General features: G+C 42.2%; 1 protein-coding gene across 7 annotated transcripts in view; it reads left to right on the forward strand.

Annotated features, from left to right (window-relative positions):
- Positions 1–22,532, forward strand: part of LOC311044189 (membrane-associated phosphatidylinositol transfer protein 2-like) — a 53,992-nt gene that overhangs the window by 18,305 nt on the left and 13,155 nt on the right. For 6 of the 7 annotated variants that reach the window (XM_084055615.1, XM_084055610.1, XM_084055611.1 and 3 more), the window contains 14 exons: positions 2,214–2,469; positions 9,437–9,651; positions 10,564–10,685; positions 11,995–12,228; positions 12,489–12,824; positions 14,283–14,378; positions 16,802–16,906; positions 17,007–17,071; positions 18,841–19,085; positions 19,329–19,518; positions 20,613–20,732; positions 20,905–21,119; positions 21,257–21,432; positions 21,553–21,723. In XM_084055615.1, coding sequence (XP_083911741.1) covers positions 2,392–2,469; positions 9,437–9,651; positions 10,564–10,685; positions 11,995–12,228; positions 12,489–12,824; positions 14,283–14,378; positions 16,802–16,906; positions 17,007–17,071; positions 18,841–19,085; positions 19,329–19,518; positions 20,613–20,732; positions 20,905–21,119; positions 21,257–21,432; positions 21,553–21,723 — 2,368 coding nt within the window. In that variant the 5' untranslated portion in view covers positions 2,214–2,391. The remainder of the gene's footprint in view (positions 1–2,213; positions 2,470–9,436; positions 9,652–10,563; positions 10,686–11,994; positions 12,229–12,488; positions 12,825–14,282; positions 14,379–16,801; positions 16,907–17,006; positions 17,072–18,840; positions 19,086–19,328; positions 19,519–20,612; positions 20,733–20,904; positions 21,120–21,256; positions 21,433–21,552; positions 21,724–22,532) is intronic. The other variant, XM_084055613.1, reaches the window with a different exon arrangement.

Raw genomic sequence — 22,532 nt, forward strand, 5'->3', positions numbered from 1 at the left:
GACTGATGGAGTCTTGACAGTGTGCCAGTCTTCTCTCTTTGTCTCTTGTCTGCCTGTCTCTCTCTGTCTCACTCTTTCTGAGTTTCTCCCATTCTTCCTTTGTCCTATTCTTTCACCCTTTTGCCTCCTTGCTGCTTTCTATTTCTTTCTCCCACAACCTTGCTTTACGAACCTTTTCTCTCACTTTTAAGATTGTCTTAACTACAACTCTGGCAATTCTTTAGTTGACAATCAGATATTAATGATTCCCTGTTTGGTTTAATAGACATCCAGTAAAAGTCGCGTCTTGTCCTCGCCATGTCACATTGAATGACTTTCATGATGGGCCAGCAGTATTTCACTTGGTGGCACTTAAATCCGAACCGCGTGCTCTCAGTCCTTTCTTTGCTGCAGCACAATACTCATTGACAGCCCACATTCAGTAGTACCCTTGATGATGTCACATTGTTGTAACAGACTTCAAGTAGATTTTCAAGATTTTCAACAGATTGAGTACTGTAACCTTCCCTCCTAACCTCCTATGGTACCGTCTAACCTGTAGAAGCCCCTCAGACTCATGGGCCCCAGCCTCCACTCCCAGCATCTCCAGCTAGCCTAGTTTTAACTCTGCCCTCCCGAGACAAGAGTGTGGTTATTTTAAGCAGAATATGATGTCCCGCTCTGATTTTGTCAATGTGTTGTTCTATATGTTCTGTGTAACCATGTACAGTATATATTTATTTTTAGAAAATGCTGTAAAGAAGGGAAGAGAAACGGAACACTGTGCTGTCAAACCTAAACTGTCACACTCCATGGTCTCTTAGCATGCTTGAGAATCTGGATGGACCCGGTGTTCATCCCTGAGCTTACCTCATTAGATGAGTGTGTCTGGACTAGAGTAGAGTGGCTGTGGGCAAGCCCTTGACAGGTTGAGGACCCTGGGCACTATGGTGACACTGGGCCCCCCCACCCCCCCAATCGAAAAAGCCGGCTGAATGACGCAGTGGGAATATTAGTGCGATTAGTGTGATTAAATGGGATGGCTGTGCGCCAAGAGAGGGGTGCAGTTGCTGCCATGGTTTGGATGAGAGACAGAGAGCGAGAGAGAGAGAGAGCATTGGGCTTATGCAATGCTATGTAATCATTAAGTGGATGACCACAGGCAGTCGGTGCCAGGTCTGTGCCGTTTTCTTCCCTCAGGCCCACCCCCACCCCCACCCCCTATCCTGAGATGGGTATTGTCAGCTGGGCTTTGATTAGTGTAATAAGTCTAAACAGAGTCTCTGGTTATGGATTATGGAAAGTATGCCTTAACAAACAGACATATCTAACCCATGCTTACTGCATTAATTACATGGTTAGAGTTATGGTACAAGAAAGACATCGCGGTTTAAATGAACTCCCAGTGTGCCATTTACACGATTCCCTTGCTCAGTCCGCATTTGGCTTTTGACAGACATTATTTCCCTAGAGGTCTCAGAAGGGCCTCTCCAGCTCATACACTACATTGAGTGTTATGTGTATGTACAACCAACACCTACCTACCCCTTCCCCTAGCGATTCCAAAACAGCTCTGTGTATAATTCCACGGAATGCTGTTTGTGAAGTTGCAAGCAAATATAGGGGGTTCTTAGAAGGTTATGTAATGCTCCCCTCTCTGAACAATTGTAATCCCTCTTATGCTGAGTGAGCCCCCCATGTGATGGTGCTAAAGAGTAGGGAGAGGCAGGGTTACTGGTTGTGAGGCACGGGTGTTCTCCATGAAACTGGTCAGGTGTGGGCTGCCCCCCCCCCCCACACTGTTAGTATATATATAAGAGGCCATCTTTACCGTAGGCAGGGCCTTACTGGAATCTAGGACGCTGGATGGAGCCGCAGCACTGATAGTCTTACTCGGAGCCAAGCCTTGGACTTGCACTATGTCCTGAACGACTCTGTCTCCTTCTATGCTGCTTTGTCTGGGTATAACTGTAAGGCTTTAGAATGTGACGTCTCTTTTTGTTATCGCTTATGTATGCTGGAATGGAACAGCATCTGGGAATACTTCACATTTGAATGCTGCACTGTTTTTGTTTTCTTTTTTGCATGGGTCCATTTTGATGTGGCTCCATGGGGGGGCATTAACAATGTCCCAGGATTTTAGGCTTTAATATCTTCCCAATTTAAGTGGAGTATTTAAAACAAAAATGTATTCACAATTTGCTTACCATAGTCTTTTTTTCTCTCCCCCACAGATACCATCGATGAGGACTTCAGCTGGTGATTTGACGAATCACACATAGGAGCCCCCCCTCCCCCCTGTCCCTCCCATCCCATTCCCTGTCCCTACTTCCTTCCTCATCTCTCCTTCCCATTTCTTCCCCTTGTGGATGTCCTCCTCTCCCCCCGTCTCCACTTCCTCAAAGATTCACCATGCTGATCAAGGAGTACCGGATCCCCATGCCCATGAGTGTGGATGAGTACCGCATTGCCCAGCTCTATATGATCCAGGTGAGGCTGTCCATAACATGGCCGTACACGGCACCAGTGGAACGCCTTCATCTGGTGAACAAGAGGCTAGTGAATTGCGCACTAAAACGGGCTGTGGGAGCGAAGTTTGTCGTAACACTCGGGATTTTCCAAAACGAGCCGGTCACAAAAGTGCTTAATTATGTAGTGATTGGTCACGCGGTCGTCTAAGACTGGACTAGTGGAACAAAAGGAACAGTGTGCTGATAGATTATCCATTTTAACTCTCTGAAGCTGCCTATTTCCACCCATATAACAGGCTGTGCGTTATGGGCGTACACAGCTAACTCTGTGCACACAGGAACAGCAATATCCTCTTTCATCTGATCGTGGATTGACACATGCTTGTTGTACACATAATTCTATAGTCACCTCTTTTGTTTGAAGGCTGATGATAAACTGTTAAATCTACACCTGAGAATCTTATGTTATATCACCAACACCTGAGAATGATTAGCATTAGTCGAGTGGTAGATGGAACTCCAGCTGTCCTGTACAGGTTTAGAGATGGGTCCCAAACGATGAGTAAAGGCTAGGTCCCTAACAATAATTTTAATTAGGCTATTTTATGGTCATTTTATGACCTGTTGCCGTATTTTGTTTGCAAACTAGACCAGCCGAGAGGACTCGGGCAGGGATATATGTAAGCAGCTAAGAAGACAACTGAGCTTCAACGATGAGTAAACCTACACATTTAAATGTTGGTCACATTTCAGGACTACATTCTGTACATATATTAGGGATGCATGATTATTGACATTTTATCCGATTACTGTTTAATTGCATGGTCAAATAGACCAATACCAATATTGCAATACAAGTTTCCATTAGGGTTTACCTCACACCTGTTATACAGTAACTGTGTTTCTGGGTGCAGATGTAGACTTAAAAAAAATCAGTACCTGATTTATTAGGCATACTCATGCACATATTGGTTCAACAACAACTTAAATGTAGTATTTTTACATAAACTCTATCCAACTTGTTGACATTTTTTTGCTTTTTTTACTTTGCCTTTTTTTCCTCCCTAATTTAGTCATTATGCCAATTGATTCCTCCACTTAAACATTTGAGTTGTATCCCACTGACTCACCTGCCAGTGAGGAGCCCCCATCGGGAGGACGTAGAGCCTTCGTCCTACTCCTCCCACCCAACACTCCCTTCTGACAGGTGCCGCCCCAGCCCGTAGGATTACGTGTAGTGACAATTATCACCCTCAACGCCCGGCTTCATTCCCCCAAACATGTGCCAATTGTGTTAGTGTTGACGCTTGACGAAGCCGGATGCACCACGGTGGATTCAAACTCATAACCGCACACAAAAGGCTTTTCCAGCTTTACATGCAAAGATAAATATGATAAAAAGGATCAAATATTGCCTAAAACAGGTATATTTATTTTTACGTTGCTTCGATACCAATATTGCATTTATTGCAATTACCGATATGATGACTGATTAATTGTGCATCCCTACTGTTGACACACACACACACACACACACACACACACGCACACGCACACACACTGTGTGTGTTTGTATAACTGTTTTCTCAAGAGTGACAGAAAGATGAATGACTTCCAAAAGCACCATGAGCAAACAGCGTGAAGCAAGACACATTCACAGAATGTTAGGAGAGGTGTTAAAACACCTATCTTTTAATTAAAAGTGTTAAGGAGATGGACTGTGAAAGCAGTTAGATTGGTTTGTTTAGTTTTGGGTACAATGATGTAGCTGTGTAATTCTGTTTTGTATTAATATCGTCAGGTATGTCTTGAGCAAACGAGTACAAAAAACGAGTTGTTTTACTGAGGTTAAGTTTAGGAATAAGGTTAGGTTTTGGCATATTTTTACTGAGGCTACGTTTAGGAATACCTGGTGGCGACCGTTCCGAGGTCATCGGATTTGACCCGGGGCGAGCGTTCCTGCATTCCCTGGTTTTTGTTGAAGGCTGTCAAGGCAGTCCTTGAAATTTGTGTGGGAGTTGGTTAGTTTTGTCTGAATCAACTTTGTTCATAACTGTAGTCCCAGGTTTTCAGAAGGTTTCATGTACCAGTTCATTTCCCACAGCTTTGTTTCATTGGATCAGCACAAGGATTATGTAAAGGAGGTTAGGACAGAAACATCACTTTCTTGGTCCAGCAATTCCATCTGGCTGATTCGTCCGTCATGCACGGGGAGGCAAACTGGAGCTGGAAGTTCCACAGAATACATTGAAGTCAATGAGAGACAAGCATATGAATAAAATTGCAACCTTTGTTAAATAATCTGTTCAGAAAAATAAAAGATGACATATCTCACTTAGCTTTCTGGTCTCTTGTTTTTCGATGTGCACACTATAATATTATTGAGGTATCTAAAGACCATAGTACTGTACGTTTCTTATTGGGCTGTCTAGCCTGGAAACTTGAATCTGCCAGAGCAAATATTGCCCAGTCAGAAACGTACTCTGTGCTCTTTAAATGCCTTGATAAAATGATATAGTGTGCATGTCAAAAAACAAGACACGAGGAAACGTGATGTGATATGTCTTCTTTTATTTTCCTGAACCGATTTTCTGACAAAACATTAAAAACGTTTATTTATTTATATAAGCTGATCCAGCCGGCACCAGTTTACCTCCCAGTGCATCTACTGTATGTTGCATGCTCTGGTTCTAATCCTTGGTTCTGCAGCAGGTTTGAACTGGAAACACATGACACCTTCACATTTCAAATTGGCTGCTGAGCCAATCAAACAAAGCTATGGGAAAAAAAGGTATACCACCTTCAGAAAACCTGGGCTGAAAATGTCACATGTTTCAGACATGTATGTGTGACCGTGCCCTCCACAATGTTTTGCCTATAGAGCTCTTTGTAAAATTACCAGGATATTTTGTTTACTGCCTACAGTGCCTTGTCAGTTATTGCTTTGCTATTTATGATCCCCCTGTTGTTGTCCTACACAGATGGATAATTCGGTTGAGCTGCATTGCTGCAGATGAGTGGGTGGACATGCCCCCAAGCAAGCAGCCACTTTTAGTCAATACAAATTAGTTCAAGTGCCATGCTCCCAGAACCATGTTCCTGTCTTTTAAATGTTAATTTATTTGCCACTTTATTGGGCATATTGTTGTGTACAGTGACCTGGAGTGACACATGGCATAGGGCATGAGGCAGGCTTAGGGATAATTTACACTTTGTTGGAAGAAGGTGTTGCATGAAGAAAATAACACATTTTCAACTGTAAACTCAACAGATTTTCGAGTGGAAGGTTTTCAGATGAAAATCATCGTTATTTTCTTCGAGTGTCAAAGTCAAACTTGATAATGCAGGTACAGTAGATTCCGTGATCCACAGACCACTCTGTGTTAGAACAGTCTGACAGCACTATTCATTATGCAATGAATAGTGGATCTGATGCAGTTCTCTGCAGCTATAATAACAAAGTTTTACTAAATTAATTATTCCAGACAACAAGGATTTATGTTGTGGTGACCTGTCTATTCTATTAGTGACCTGTAGTTACCTTTTCCCCTGACCTCACCCTCTCTGTACAGCCTGGTTGCTGTGAGGTTTCCATCACTATGGCAACCGTGACATCAGCAGCGTGCCGGTGGTCAGGTTTTGTTAGAGAGAAAGGGAATGAGAAGAGGAAACGGAGGATGAAAAGACAAGCTGTAAATGAGGAGTGCCGGGGGGGGGGGGGGGGGGGGGGGGATTTCAGAGGGAGGTGGAGAGAAGGAAAAATAAAGCTATTTGAGTGGTCGTCAGAAAAATGTAACCACGCCAAGTATGGTGGTGTTGATTCCCTTCTCTTCATTACTGTATGTTACCAGGGCAACTGTAACACGCAGGCCTGCCTGAGTGTGATCCATCCCGTATGTAAGTCTGATAGATGAAGTCAGGGTCTAAAGGACAGCCAGGCCATATCTACACTAGAACAGGCAACACCCTACCCCAGTCAGAGTCCATTACCTTCTCATGTTGCCTTGCTCAAAGGAAACCGCCTTCTTGACTGATGGTTAATTGTAAATTCATAATCACAATCATGGGATTTGGAAAGAAATTCAGTGCACATGCCGGAAATTAGGGAAATGTAATTCTAGTCTCTCTATCTCTCTCTCTCTCTTGGTCTCTCTCCCTTACATAAGCCCCAGTACAGTACAAACCCCATGCACTGACTATAAGCTTTCTGAGTGAAGGGAAAGGCAGCATCTCCACGGGAAACATGTATCACTGAGCTGATGGCAAGAGGAAAAGACCAGGAAATGACTGCTATCCTGTCAGAGCAGTGGGATCAAAGGACATTCAGTGGATGTTCCTTTATTTAAAAAGGGGTTTAGCCATTTTGGTTTAATTCAACAACACAGTTAAGAGTGACATTAAAGGCCTTGAGTTGACACACGGAAAGTGTCGACGCGAGTGCCACTGACGCATTTAAAAATTAAGTCCTTGTGTGTCTAGAACGGTCAGACTAGTCAAAAAATACATACACTGCGATGCAAGTTTGAAATAAAAATAGGTTACCTTACCGCGTTGTTCCAACTCATTTCCAATGGTCTGTATCACGCGTCGCCACTCCAAAATAAAACCGAACACGTCAACAGGTTTTGACGCGTTCACTTGATGCTTCCAGTGTGGCTACAGCAGTCTTGAGGCTTTCAGTGTGTCAGGGCATTAACAATAGGAGAGAGAATGTTAATCAATGCCATCTTAACTCACAAATGCAGTAGGCACAATGGTCCATAATCTGTCAGACCATTCTATATCGGCCTGTCAGGCAGAAACCTTGTAGCTCCATATTTCATCTTTTTTTCTTTCATAAATGAATGCCCTATTTTATACTCGTCTGACAGTGTCACATAAAAGTAGCAGAGCATGTAGATCTGCTATTTTTGAAAATCGACTATAATGGCATGCCCAAAATATACCCCTTCTATAAATATTTAACCAATTAAAAGTATGAACAAGAGCTTGTGACTAAATAATAACTACATTGGATCTTTTGGAACACAGGTTCTGTTTTCCATTTCCTGAAAAGTTACGGTTTTGGACATGCAAGGTTTCCACCCGACAGCGATGTTCTATTTGTGCACCTGCTTATGTGTGTACGCTAGTGCATCATAACCTGTATGTTTATGTATGCATCACAAATGGCGCTACGGTGTTCGAGCATGTGTGTTTGCAAAAATGTACGTGCAGCGTGTGCCGAGTCTGTTCACTGGTGCTCGGGTGTCTGTGCTGTGTCTTTGGAGTGGTATGGTGGCTGTTGAGAGCAGGGCGGGTGGCTAATGAACGACCTGTCAGAGGTAATGAGCTCTGGAGGGCCGGAGGGTTGAGTGCCTGATGGGCCCCCTCTTCCCAAGCCACTGATTCACTGCCTGGCCTGCACTGCCTCTTCCCTCTGGAGTCTGGACTGACTGGAGAAATCCACCTCACGCCAAACATCCTATTACTGTAACAGGCCCAGGGCAAATACATTTTCTGCTTTTTATGTAAAAAGATTTAGACGAGTTAGGCTAATAACAGTTACAGTAAAGGAAGAGCCATGAACGGGTATTGCAATTTCTGTTATATTTATAGAAAGTCTTTGTCCTTTGCTCTCCCTTAGCGCTTGGACTCTGCACTGCCATCATGTTTCTTGTTTGATCCTCAATGATTTCCTAATAACTACAAAGCTCCCTCTTGGCGTGTCACACATTCTTGTCTTTAAACCCTTTGAGTTACCTAGCTGTAACGCCAGCTAATGACATCTGAAGTCCCCACCCAGCGCTCTTCCTGCGTGTACCTGGAATGTAAATATGGAAAAGGTGTGGCTCTGAACTGGTTTGGGGGCTTCCTGCTTTGCAAATCTAATGTCATAATATAGGTCTGGAGGAAGTTGTATTAGAACATGTGTTTTTAACATGGAAGTGGGCATGTCTATTATTATTCTTTTCTGATCTGGTAAATAAAATTCAGTTATATGACAATCAAATGTTAAACAAAATTTGGTCAGCTCTAATCTAGTGCTGTTTAATAATTTTATTATTAAACAGCACTAGATTAGAGCTGAAACTGTTCTCCTGTATAGCAGCGACACACATGTGTTGCTTTATTTTAATCCACAGTTAAACAAGTAAAAGTTGGAGTCAAATATATAACCTTGACCTCAACTTTATTTACTATTCATTGCAGCATTAGAAGCGTTGATTTACAAACATTACAATATAAACCATTAGTTAAGCAAGGTCGATTCATCCCATGTATATATACATGTGATGAATAAGATGTATCTTATTTATGGATACAGCAAACACTGTCACTTCTATACAGACAGGCTTCCAATTACAGCAGAAACAGAGCACTACTTAGCAGGTTTCTTGGCTTTGCTGGCCTGCCATCTGCAGTCCCTGTACCATTAGTCTGTGTACATGTCCTAAGCTTTCAAAAATAACGATTCAGAAGTTGACACCTACTGTACTGGAAACGGGTGATTATTTCAGTCAGCTCCTGATCTATCATTGGCTTAGTCATATATGCTTGTTTCATGTATAGATAATTGAGCTGCCAATCTCTGGACAACACGCATCATCATGGCTCTCGTCTACAACAATATCAGTTGTGCTTACTAGCAGTCCATAAATATCGTTAGACCTCTACTACACCACTTATATATATTTTTCGTACGATGAATGGCGAAAACAGCCTAACTACAAGCTCACAATTCGTAGCAGGGCGAAACGTTATGATGTGACGAGTTGTGATGCGCTATTTTCAAAAATGTGAATGTTGAAACATTTCCCAGAATAGGGATAGCAGAGGGAATGTGGTTAACAACACCAGTTAGGACAGGTGTGTGTGTTGGGGTTGCATGCTACAGAGCAGTAGTGCTCCTTCCTGCATCTCACACACACACACACACACACACACACACACACACACACACACACCTCTTTTCATCATATTGACCATTGCTGTTCTCCTGACAGAAAAAGAGCCGAGAGGAGAGCCATGGTGAGGGCAGTGGGGTGGAGATCATGGAGAACAAGCCCTACACAGACGGGCCAGGTGGCACGGGGCAGTACACCCACAAGGTCTACCACATTGGCATGCACATTCCCAGCTGGTTCCGTTCCATCCTGCCCAAGGCAGCGCTGAGGGTTGAGGAGGAGTCATGGAATGCATACCCTTACACCCGCACAAGGTGAATCTCCCACGTCTTCTAGTGAAAATCCCATGGGAAGAATTAACTACACTGTATCTACATCAGCCATTGGTTTGACGATAATGTCAAAATGTTGCTCTCCAGGCCATAGATTTTGAAGGAATTAAAAAGGAGAGAAAAAAGAATCCACAACCTTACAGCACACCATGATACAATGCAGATTATTATTTAATGTCAACATTAAAGTAGAACTATCAGAAGGTGAAACCCAGGTAAAATAATGTGTCCCTCTGCAAGTTTGGCTATAGTTTAGCTATAGCTAACAACCCCAGAGTTAAATTAACTCTGGGGTTAATTGAACCAGTACAATGTGGTTCAGTGTCTGCCACCAACAACTAGCATTGATAGTTTTGCTTCCACACAGTAAAATACACTCTGGTGACTGAGCCTTTTCTTGTGCAGGTGTTGAGCTTCGTTTGTGACATGTAGGTGCTTAAAAGAGGCATGCCTCTGGCTGCATACTGACAAGATATTGTCAAGATATAGACTTGAAGTGCCTGTTGGCGCATTTATCCTGTCCAACCAGTGACGGCTTTACTGCAAATGTCTCAGCTGCATAAGGACATGTCTCACACATCTCCTACCCTCAACAGTGTGACCAGAGAGGAGGGCGGTGGTGGCACTTTTGCTAAAATAGCTCTGGTTTATAATTAAATTGACAAAAAATGAAGACCTTCAAATAGGAAGTTGTTTATCCCTATAACTCTTTGAGTGTACAGATGTAACCATATAGATGTATATCATATATGGATATCAATATTTGCACACCCTCAGAGTTGCAAATGGATCAATTATGTGTGTTATTTATTCTGTGTAAAGAAAGCTGTGACAGTCCCTGGTCAATGTGTTGTCAGTGTGACATTGATTGTGCCAATGTCATTTCTCCTTCAGATACACCTGTCCCTTTGTTGAAAAGTTCTCCATCGACATTGAGACACACTACAAGCCTGACACAGGCAGCCAGCCAGATGTCTTCAACATGTCTGCAGCGGAGAAGAGGCAGAGGGCTCTTGGTACGAGCCTGTGGTTTCAACAGAACAGCATAGATCAGAGACGTACCTCTGATATTCTTGTTTTTATGTTACTGTTATCAACATGTATTCCACTGTGCTTATTTTGAGTCTGCTACTTATTAAGAAGAGTAGGCATAGACTGAGTAGTATATGTACAGCACTTTTATTAATATATTTTTAAAGGGGGTGTAAGTCATATTTAACTCTGTGTTCTGAGTGTTTGTTCAGTTACAGGGGTCTCCCCTACTCTCCAGCTCCAGAAAATAAAATGTCAGATAGGGATGGAAATGTTATCCAATCAGCAGAAAGAAATCATACAGGATGCAAGAGTGATTAAACAAATAATTAGCAGACAAACTTGAAACTGGAACACTATAAAATTGAAGCTGATAAACAATCTTTATTAGGTTCTCTCTCCTGATTGGATGACATTTGTATCCTGACCTGAAAATATATGTTCTGTTTACTAAAGAGTTGGAAAGATGAGGAGATCCCTGTTACTGAACAGACACTATAGCAATGATTAGTAATGGAATATAGAGCTTTTTTGTTTGTTTGTTTATCACTTACACGCCCCTTTAAGCGGATCATGTTCAATTATAGTCAACAGTAATGATGTCGGGTAGTTTGTCCTGGAGAGCCTTTACAAAAAGCAATTTCCTCCACCTTTGCTAGTTAATCAAGCTGTCAGGCCAGTAGGATTGCGTAAAGTCATTGTTATTCAAGGCTTCGTGATCAATGACCTTTTCTCTTTTAACTCAAGCATCAGTTAAGGCCCACTTTACTTGTGGCTGTTTGTTGACACTACACCCATTTTCCCAGTTGCTGGTGGCAATAATAAGCTTGTCACAGTGACATTGCTCAGACACACATGGTTTTAGGGCATGCGGCGACCCGATTAGGCCTACACTGTTCACCGTCAGTGTTTTTCCATTGCTACATATGACTTGCAGTAGTACTTTAATCTTCTTGGTCACACTGAAATTCAGGAGGTAAGTGTTTTTGTATAATCAACATGAGCTTAAACACCTAAGCCCTACTTTATACTACGACGGTGTCACACAAACATTGCCAATCTACAAGGCCACAAAATAGCCAATCTAAGCTTGTGAGCTAAGCTTGTGACCGTGTAGATTGACTATTTTCACAATAATAAAATAAAAAGTTTGCCTACAGTATATGATATGCCAAAAATAGGGATGTGTGCTGTTAGCAACACAGTAAGGGAAACACAACCAATGCATACCATGCAGTCAAAAACTCACACGTTGCTCCTTGTCATGTTCTGACTTTAAAGTCTTTCTGTCAGACCCCATTGACATAGTGACAGATCCCATCGCCCCTCATGAGTACAAGGCAGAGGAGGACCCACGGCTCTACAAGTCTATGAAGACCCAGAGGGGCCCCCTGCAGGACGACTGGATAGAGGAGTACAACAACAACCCAGGGAAGACCCCCATCATGTGTGCCTACAAACTATGCAAGGTGGAGTTCCGCTATTGGGGCATGCAGTCCAAGATTGAACGGTTCATCCATGATGTAGGTGCGTATGGATTCAGAGTCACACAGCCGTCTATACTAAAAGTGACGTATTTTCAGCTAAACATTGTCAGTTGACTCATCACTTGCATGAATAAATAATAGTATGATAATAAATGAGCCATAACCACATTAATGCTGGCGCCCCAAGTTGGAGAAAATAGCCGATCTCCAAGCTGTGTGACGCGGTGTGAGCTTGTACATCGTCTATTTTCAAAATCATTTAGAAATCTGTGGTTAACAAGACACTTATCCTCTCCCAAGGGCTGAGAAAAGTGATGGTACGTGCCCACCGGCAGGCCTGGTGCTGGCAGGACGAGTGGTACGGTCTGACCATCGAAGACATAAGGCAGCTGGAGCTGGAGACCCAGCTGGCCCTGGCAACAAAGATGGCCCAGTTCAGCCAGGCTGAGGAAGCAACCGAGGCCAACGGAGGCGCACCGTCCCCGGACAAAGCCCAGGAGGCCAAGGAGACCATCAGCGGTATTGAAGCCGAGGAGGCAGTGGTCAGATCGGGAGGTGAGACTCTCCAGGCACGAGGTGCGCTCACCAAACAGTGGTCCACCTCCTCCAGATCCTCCCACTCATCAAAGAGAGGAGGTGAGGAGAAGGCCATTTTCACCATGTTGTCATCTACGTGCATGTGAAGCTGTTGTTAAATGGCATCAAACAGTGTTCATTATGCATTCACATGATTTAATACCCTATTTAGCCCTGCCTGTTTACTGTCCCTAAATTATGCCATTTTTGTCATGTTATTAACGTCCGTGTTTGTAGAAAATGTAATATATTCTGCGGCGGTACCCGGAAGTAGCGTTGGAAACTATTGTAGGTAATCTTTTTTTAAGCCTGAGAATTGTAGTAGATTTGTAGGCGGCTCTTTATTTTCATATAAGAACAGTTCTTATATCATGTGATGTTAAAAAGAATAATGGGATTTAGAATGGGGAAAAACACTTCCAGGGCCGTGTTTTTTTACGTCATATGAGTCATATGTTAAATATGTCATAGATAACGACGATTGACGTTACAGGCCAGCAACATGAAGTCCGAGATCCACAATGGAGCCCTGCCGTTCCCATGTGGATCTTGTGATCCACATGATTTTTTTTTAAGCCATATTTTTGTAATACATTACAATAAAATAAGAATTCATGACCTCTTCATTTTTTTTATGATTTAACTCTTTACATTTATTGTGCTATCCAGTCTACCTCATTTCACCCCTACAACTTGAAAGCGCTCACCTGAGTAATTTTTGGCTCCCTTATTGACATCACAAAACACAATGTCATGTCCAAACACACCCATCTGACAGAACAGCTGTCACCCCACCACAGAGCCGCATTCTTTCTACCTCCCACCTGGACCCTGGTTCCTATCCCGCCCGACTTCTTACACCCTTCCCGAAGTTATAACCAAACCCCCCCCATGGCTCTCCTTCACAGGGCTAATTTTAGCTGCAGTGTTGACATCACAGTTCAGAAACGGCTGACGTGCTCTCACAGTAACCCTCCCCTCGACCACTGCTCTTCCACTCTGTACGCTGACAGCCACAGCTGTGCCCCCTCTCTCACCAACCTGCCCCTTACAGCATCCAATACATCAAAGGCTTTCTAAATGACCTTCTGTTCCCATCAATGCTAATGAATTACAAGGATCACAATAAAGATATGTGATAGACATGGCCTGCTTTTAGCCTAGCATTTGTGGACTTTCTGGACAGTAATTGACTGTCAGAGAGCTTTTAGCTTGTCTGTAGAACTTTCTTTTCTGCTTGCTCCCTGACCACCATGCAGTCCATCTGGGATAAAGTAACCACAGAGACATTTTTATATAACACAATGTTTTATGTGAGCTAGGATATTGTGTGATGCTTCTTTGTAGTATAGTAGAGAGTATAGACAGAATGAAAGGGGTGTGTGTGTGTGTGTGTGTGTGTGTGTGTGTGTGTGTGTGGGAAGACAGATGCCCATGTCCCAAATTAACTGGCGTTCTTTTTTAGAACATTCTCGAAATAACTGCAATTCTTTATGCTCCTGTCTTCATGTGCGTCAGCGAGCCCTTCGCGTCACAGCATCTCGGAGTGGAGGATGCAGAGCATAGCGAGAGACTCTGAGGACAGCACGGACGAGGAGTTCTTTGACGCTTATGGTAACGTCCATTTTGATATGTGCACTAGAGTGTTAGCGGTGGCATAGTTTGATCATCACACATCTTCACGTGTTTCCGTCTCCCCACCAAGACCTGCCTGCTCCCTTCTCCCCCCTGACTCTGCATGCATCTCTTTAATACAGATCATTTCTTAAGCTACCCAGAGACCCATCATTCTTTGGGCCTGCAGTTGAACTAAGGTGGGTGTGATGTGGCACGTGGGCTCTGTCCTGGATGAGCCTCAGAGAGGACGCAGGCCGGGTGACTTTGTCCTGAAAGCCCTGTCTGACCAACATCCTCCTCCACTGCTTATGCTACCTACCTACCACGCGCCTTATGTGTGTGCTGTGTATGGATACTAGAAAGTGCTAAGACTGTGTCATTTTAGTTCTTTATTATTTATTATATAACCGGGCAAGATGTCAATCCGCAAAATGTGCCCTTTGAAGGATGATTTCACATACCTCTTGGTTATGATTCTAAAACAGTAATAAAATCATGCATACTTCTGTTATTTGTTAACATGATGCTGATTTAGTTGTACACATGACATTTTCATCCCTCATCTCTTTGAACTGTAATAAAACTGTGCATGTGACATTATGAATGACTGCAAATTAATTCAACAGGATTAATGGTCTCATTTATTTTGTTGTATATTCCAGCATTTATGCCTATGTGGATTGAAATGGATGTATAACATTTTACAGTACATGACTTTAACATCTCTTCATGCAGACATTCACAATAATCATTTAACTACATCAATCTACCCCTACCATATCACTTAGGACCACATTACAGGTCATTATAACCGTTAATGTTGCATCCCTCTGAGTTGTTTTATAACTGTTCCATGTAGCATCCTTCCAACAGTGAAAATAACTACCAACACAGAATTCATCACAGTAAATGTATAAAGCCCCTACAGTAGAAAAAGCACCCTGGTTCAGTGACTTGCTGTACAGTGAAGACTAAGGGACCACACTATTATGTGTCTTGGCAAATAGACGGAAGGCAGCAAGTGTTAATAAACAATCATAAGATATGATCATGTTGCACAGGTTGCCTTGATAAACACTCAAAAGCTCTGGTTTGTTTTTGTTGACCTTTTACATTATCGGATGTTAAAGGAAGGAAGGATTTAGAGGCATCATATTACTTTGAATTTAGCTTGTCCCAATGTATGACAGTGGAGTATTACAGCGACAACCTGTAGGGTCACATTCTGTTTTGAGCTTAAGACTAGATTATTGATACAGATGAGGTGGATAAGTACACCATAAAATACTGAGTTTTATTGAACTTTAAGACACATTCCCTTGAAAGTTGATGATGCTGGTATATGCTTAAATTCAGTTAAGTTTTCATTACTTTTAAATTCTGCTTATGAAAACTTGTAAATAAGCACTGTAATGGCGAGTAAACTGGTGGCCACATTTCAGAGAAACAGACCATTGGCCATAAACCGCAAAGAGGGTTAATTATTAAAAAAGATTAAGGCTTTAAAATTCTCAACATTTCCTTTTTATAACAGATCAATTTGAATAAATGGCTGCTAGTCATGCTTTTTACTTTTGTGTGCATGAATCAGAATATAAGCATAGATATTGTAAATAATATTCTGTTCATAAAAATAAATGAATATCCCCCTGATGAGATACTCTTAGGATAGATGTTTTTTCCCCTGAAATTAATAACGCATCAGATTTATGGCAAATAATACTGATGAATTGGAATTCATTATTCTTTATCCTTTTTATCCTTTTCCTCTGTTATGTAATATACTGTTGTATATTCGCCTGTGAGACTTGGCACTGAGGGATTAAAATAAATATCTGTTCATCTTTAAAAAGCATGTGAACCACAAAGGGTTACAGTAGATAGTTATGAATGGAATAAACAAGTGATATTTAATCCCTCATTTTTCATTTGAACTATTGTGTGAGTTGGAGATCATGTTGGCTTTTGAGCAGACAACATATTGACACATTTCCATAGGAAATTGCTTAACTTTGCAGAAATGTCTGTGGACACCACTCCACCATCCAATGCAGCTGGGTTGCTTAAGAATTTCTATTGAGAGAACTTTTTCATTTTACAATATATAATACAGTATATCTTAACAGTTTTTTTTTGTTTTTAAATGTGTTACAAATAAAATGTATTATTATTATTAACAGTATTCAGGTTACCTGCTGCAGAGAACACTGCCCAATACACCTTATAATCCTCAGTGTTTGTTTATCCATTTGTAACTCCAAGAGTGTACAAATGTAACAAAATGGACCTGGTTACATTTGTACACTCTTAAAGTTAAATGAACACAGGGTTCTTGCTGTGTACCCAGTCAGATAATTGCATGAATTACAGTTCATTTTCAATGGCTCATGACCTGGTATGTCTTGTGTTCCCGTTCACAGAGGACTTCTCAGACAACGAGGAAGTCTTTCCCAAAGAGATAGCCAAGTGGAATTCCAATGACCTCATGGACAAGATAGAGGCTGTGGACGGCGAGGGAACATCTGGTAATGACAAAACACAAGTGTTCCATAATGATGGGAGGTCATTGTGGATTAGGCTTTACATGATATCAGCTTTTGTCTCTGAATGTGTTTGTCTTTGCAGGTGAGCTGTATACGGAAATGGCAGTGGATTATGAAAGAGCAGCCAGTGAGGAAAGACTAGATGAAGTAAGTGTCATGCAGTTCTAACCAACAGGGTCTTTTCAGCTCAACTTAAATGATTGGACGGAGTTGCGCAGTGTCTCTGGGTTTTTCACAAAGCCTTTAGAGAGACAATAGGTGAATCCTGACTTTTAGGACGCCACATCTGAACTATTTTAATTTAGTTCCCTTTATGTACTTATTTATATTTAAGGTCAATTTAAGGTTCCCTATTATTTAACACAGCTGAGAAAATATGTATTAGAAAGATATCTCTCACAGCAAGGCAGTAAAAACGCAAGTGCAAGACTACATTCAATTTAGATTGTCCAGATCAGGAAACTGCATGAGACTATTAGACAGGGGGATTGGAGACCAGCCTCTCTCCCTCAGCATCTCTGTCCTCTTGTGTTCAGATGCGTGGCTCTGTTAGCGGCCAAGCCGATAGCTCCACTATTCCCACCATCACCGTAACCAGACACCAGTCAGTAAGTAAACTTCCTGGCCCATTGCAAGTAGCTCCACATAGACCCCTTTAACAGACCCAGTGCTAATTGCCCTGCCCTGCTCTGCCCTAGTCCAACCCATCTGCTCCTCAAACCTCACCTCCCCGTGTGAAATTCCCTTGTACTTGTAGCTGTGACGTGGAGTGTACCGTGCAGTCTGTAAAAAAAATGTGGAGTTTTGGGTAAAAGATTGCAAAACTGCACATTGTGTCCCCCTATTTAATGTGAGTATGGTAATTTATCCATTTGTCTATGGGAAGTATTGTAATTTCCGTGTGCTTGATGAAATAGTTGCCCAGGTGCAATAATGGTTGGCTCTGTGCTATTGTACCATGCTCCAGTCTTCCTGGTGCAAAAATGACAGTGGAACAGGCATACTGGATAGACTAGAATGGCTAATGATTTATATTCACTACAGCAGGTGTTGCAAATCACCATTTCCTCATGATATCATACTGTGAACAGTTGGACACCTGCAGAGGAAGTTTAAATTATCAGGAGGAGTAGGGTTGGGTATCGAAATTAGGTTCCAGTTAGGAACCCAACCAAATTGCTGGCTACCCATAAAAATGAAGGAATCAAAACTGGAATTGATAAATTCCTAATCATTTAAGGGTATAGTATTTTCCTATAGATAAAAGCATACAACGGGCTTTAACTGCTACTGTTTTCCATTGTATTGTCATAGATTAAAGGTACCATTCATTAAATTTGACAATTATTGTTGTAAAATTAGAGGGACAATTGTGTTGGGTCAATTTAAGCAACAGTATTTTCAGTACAATGTTTCAGCATTAGCTCTATCTTAGGTAATAATGTACCGTGCTTGTTCTGGTAATGGTAAATTATGTATTATTTACTTCAGTTATTGCTTAAAATAATTAAAATATTTTTATTATCTAAACATTTGAACACCTTTTCTTTTTGACCAATATGGAACCCAAACAGGTAATCGATAAGAACGTAATTGATAAGCAAAATCGGAATCGATAAAATCCTAATGATACCCATCCCTAATCAGGAGTAGCCATGAAAAGTATACACACACACACACGCACAAAGAGGTCTTACAAGCGTTTGCCTTGTGTGTGTTTTTCTTTTCTTTTTTGTCTTTCAGTGAGCATGTAACCGTAAATGTAGCTGTAATGAGCATGTTTTGGTTTTATAGCTTCACTTGAGCCCTATTTTTAATGTTTGCCTATAAGGATGCCAGGGCTAAAGTGGTTAATGCTATAACCCTGTTTGAAGCAAGCCCATCAACCAACACCTCCTTAATTTACCTGTTGTCAGGATGGTTCCTCTCAGCAGTGTTTGCAGCCCTCCAAGATCCATGTGCTGATCTTGGTTCTCCATGGAGGTAACATCCTGGATACAGGAGGAGGGGATCAGAACAGTAAGCAGGCTGATGTGAACACCATCAGCACAGCGTTTGACACCGTCATGCAGGTTCACTACCCTACTGCTCTGGGAAGGATCGCCCTCCGCCTGGTGCCCTGTCCTGCAATCTGCGCCGAAGCCTTCTCCCTGGTGTCAAAGTAAAGAGAGAGAGACACACACACACACACACACACACAATAACCGATTGGCTGAAAACTGGCTGCTTGTACTTATTGATTTGATTTATCGATTGATGGATTTATTTACTTTTATTATTGTATGAACCTAGTGTGCTACAATCCGTATCAAAGTTTTTATGTAATTTATATTATTATCAATATTCTAGTAATTGTTATTATTATTAAGTAGAAATGTATTCTCTCTTTGTTCATGTTGTGCAGCCTCAGCCCATACAGCTACGATGTGGGCTGTCTGTCCAATAGTCAGGACCACATCCCTCTAGCAGCGCTACCTCTTCTGGCCACCTCCGCTCCACAGTACCAGGAGGCTGTGGCTACAGTCATCGTCCGAGCCAACCAGGTGTATGCTGACTTCATAAGGTCGCTGAATGGAGAAGCCTTTTCTGGCCAGGTGAGGTACTGCCCTGTGATGTATCCACACTGTTGGACTCTTGTCTACGTTAGACTGGTGTCTCGTGTTGCAATTACTATAGTTGTGTGTTGGTGGATTTATTGTCTCCGCCAGGCCGAAGGCATTGCAGAGACTATCCTTGGGTGTGTTTGTGTGTGTGTGTGTTCGTCCGTCTGTATGTGGACAGCTAATCTCTATTATATAGAGATTAATCCTACACATGTTGTTTAAACAACACGCACATCGGTACACGTTATCTCTACAGTCATGTCATCAAGACGGACCTGTCCGATTTTTCATATTTCATCCTGATTGGCTAAGATTGACTTCTACTACCTGGCCTGGCGGAGACCTGTGCTCCGAGGAGCACATTTTTCTAGTTTGCAAATGTTAACATAATCACAGTCTGACCGCTGAGTCTATGAGGCCTCTAGTTTGAGTTCGGTAAATGGTTATCAGCATCGCAATTGATGGGGTCACAAATCTGTCACACAGCAGCAGAACTGGTAGTCCCGCGTGTAGTCAGACGGACAGAAACCTCTGCCTACATATACGTCTGGTGACATCTAAATTCAATGTAGGGTCTAGAACTGGGTGGAAACATAAAAAAACAAACTGTTTTGCCACAGAACTGGTACAGTTTATGCTAATGGATTAAAAACAATGGGCCTAATGAAAAATATCAACCAAGCACAGGAACACTGACTTTTACTTCCATTTCATTATCTGTCTGTGTACCCTATCTGTCTGTGTACCCTATAAGTCTACACAGTTCTCAAAATAAAGGGGGAAGAGGACCATAATGTGTTTTTGCTGGTTAGATATGGCTGTCATTAGTCAAAATTACACATTCTCAGCAGAATATTACAGACACAACCACATCAGAAACTGGAACACTGCACCAAATACTGTAGCTGCCAGTTAACCACTCTATCTAGAGGCCCAAATCACACGTAAGATACCGTATCAAACCGTCCCTGTGATTAGTAGTAGTAATAGAAGTAGTTATTCCCGGAGAGTGCTTTTAGGTTATTCATTGGTTTGTGTTTTACTGTACTAGTGTTTGGCCATTTAGGAAGTCTTTGCCTCTGTAGGTGTGCCTCATTGGCGACTGTGTGGGAGGAATCCTAGGGTTTGACGCGCTGTGCAGCAGCAACCAGACAGTGAGTGAGAGCCAAAACAGCAGCCGTAGGGGCAGCATTGTGAGTGCGCAGGTAAGAGACAAACCATGCTGCATTCTGAACACCCAACTTCTTATTCACTGGTACAAAACTATTCTTACTAATGACTCTTTATCAATGAAAAAACAACAACTCAAACCTTCATTAAAAACAAGTAGAAAAAAAACCAATAACATCTTAAATGTTCCTTTCTTCACCCCTGAAGGACCAGGACCTTCTCTCTCCTGGCATCATCATCAATAGTGGCCACGGATCCTCCTCTCCAAACCTTGAGGGCAGCCGCCACCTCAGCCGCAGTAACATCGACATCCCGCGCTCCAGTGTAAGCGACGACGGCAGGCGGCAACTACCCCGCAAGAGAAGCGACTCTTCAACCTATGAACTGGACACCATAAAACAGCACCAGGCCTTCCTAACCAGGTGAGTGTTGAGGGGCAGGTCTAAACGGGTGTTTACATACTGTACGCTGATTCAATTCATTTTGTTTGAGGGACAGATAACTTTAGGAAGGTTATACACAAGGAGATGTGAATTTGATGTCCTGGCTGTCCTTCCAGCTTGCACTCCAGCGTTCTGCGGAACGACTCCACGTCACGCAGGTCCAGTAGTAGCACCATGCTGGAGGGAGGTGTCCTGGGGAAGTTTGACTTTGAGGTGTCCGACTTCTTCTTGTTCGGCTCTCCCCTGGGCTTGGTACTGGCCTTGCGGAAAACTGTCATTCCAGTGTTAGATGGTAAGTCAACTACGAATTAGTTCTTGAATATTTTGTGTTTATAGCTCAAAAACCTTAGTTCTCATCTCCAGAGTCTTTTCTGTCCACTCCCATGGCTTTTGGTTCTGTGTCTCCCCCTAGTGGCCGTGCTGCGACCGGCCTGCCAACAGGTGTATAACCTGTTCCACCCTGCTGACCCCTCAGCCTCTCGTCTGGAGCCCCTCTTGGAGAAGAAGTTTCACCTCCTACCACCTTTCAATGTGCCTCGCTACCAGCGTTTTCCCCTGGGAGACGGCAACTCAGCTCTACTGGGTGAGTCCTTTCTACTAAAATGTTTAATGTACTGGATACAGGACCCACTCAAACCAGACAAGAAAGTTTAACTTATACACGATGTGGATGTGTTGCACAGACATAAATGCTTAACCCTGCAAGGCCCAGTGTGATCGCACGATCACATGTATATTTTATAAAGAAATGAGTTTAAATCATTTTTCTTTTCTGTTATTTTTTATTTTTTTCACCTCTAAATCCTCATTGGGTCCTATTGTTTAGTCTTACAATGCCTTTGGCCAGGATATTTGCATATAAATACCCCCCACAGAGCCAGGAATCATCACAACTTGAAAATAATCTGGGCCTTGCAGGGTTAATACATGCATTAAAACTGTTGTTTTTCTTTTATCATTGGTAACTTTAGACCGCAACAACTAGAAACTCTAGATTCTGCTTCGCTGTCCTGTTTCCCATGGATGCATGCATTAGGCAAAACCTGTTACCATTGCTGTTTGTTGGTCTTTCCTTCACACATGGAAAAGCCTTCCCACAAAGAAAAATAATGCATTTTTCAAATTTTGTGAAGCAATGTATTCATCTAAATGTGTCCGTAGTCCCACTGCTGATCACTGTTTGGACTGCTCATTATAGTGAAGTGACCCTTAGAGCCTCAGCCTACCCTTTTTATGCCTTTTCATGTTTTAACAGTAAATATATACAGAAAATGTGTCGATACAGTTTCTTTTGGGTTATTATTTTCCATAGTTGACATACTGTAGATATGCTGAATTATGCTGGACTAATTTGGAGCGTCAGGAGGAGATGCATGGCGGTTAACAAACTGT

Source organism: Gymnoscopelus microlampas (assembly GCF_963454915.1).
Source record: "Gymnoscopelus microlampas genome assembly, chromosome: 4".
Classification (NCBI taxonomy): Eukaryota; Metazoa; Chordata; class Actinopteri; order Myctophiformes; family Myctophidae; genus Gymnoscopelus; species Gymnoscopelus microlampas.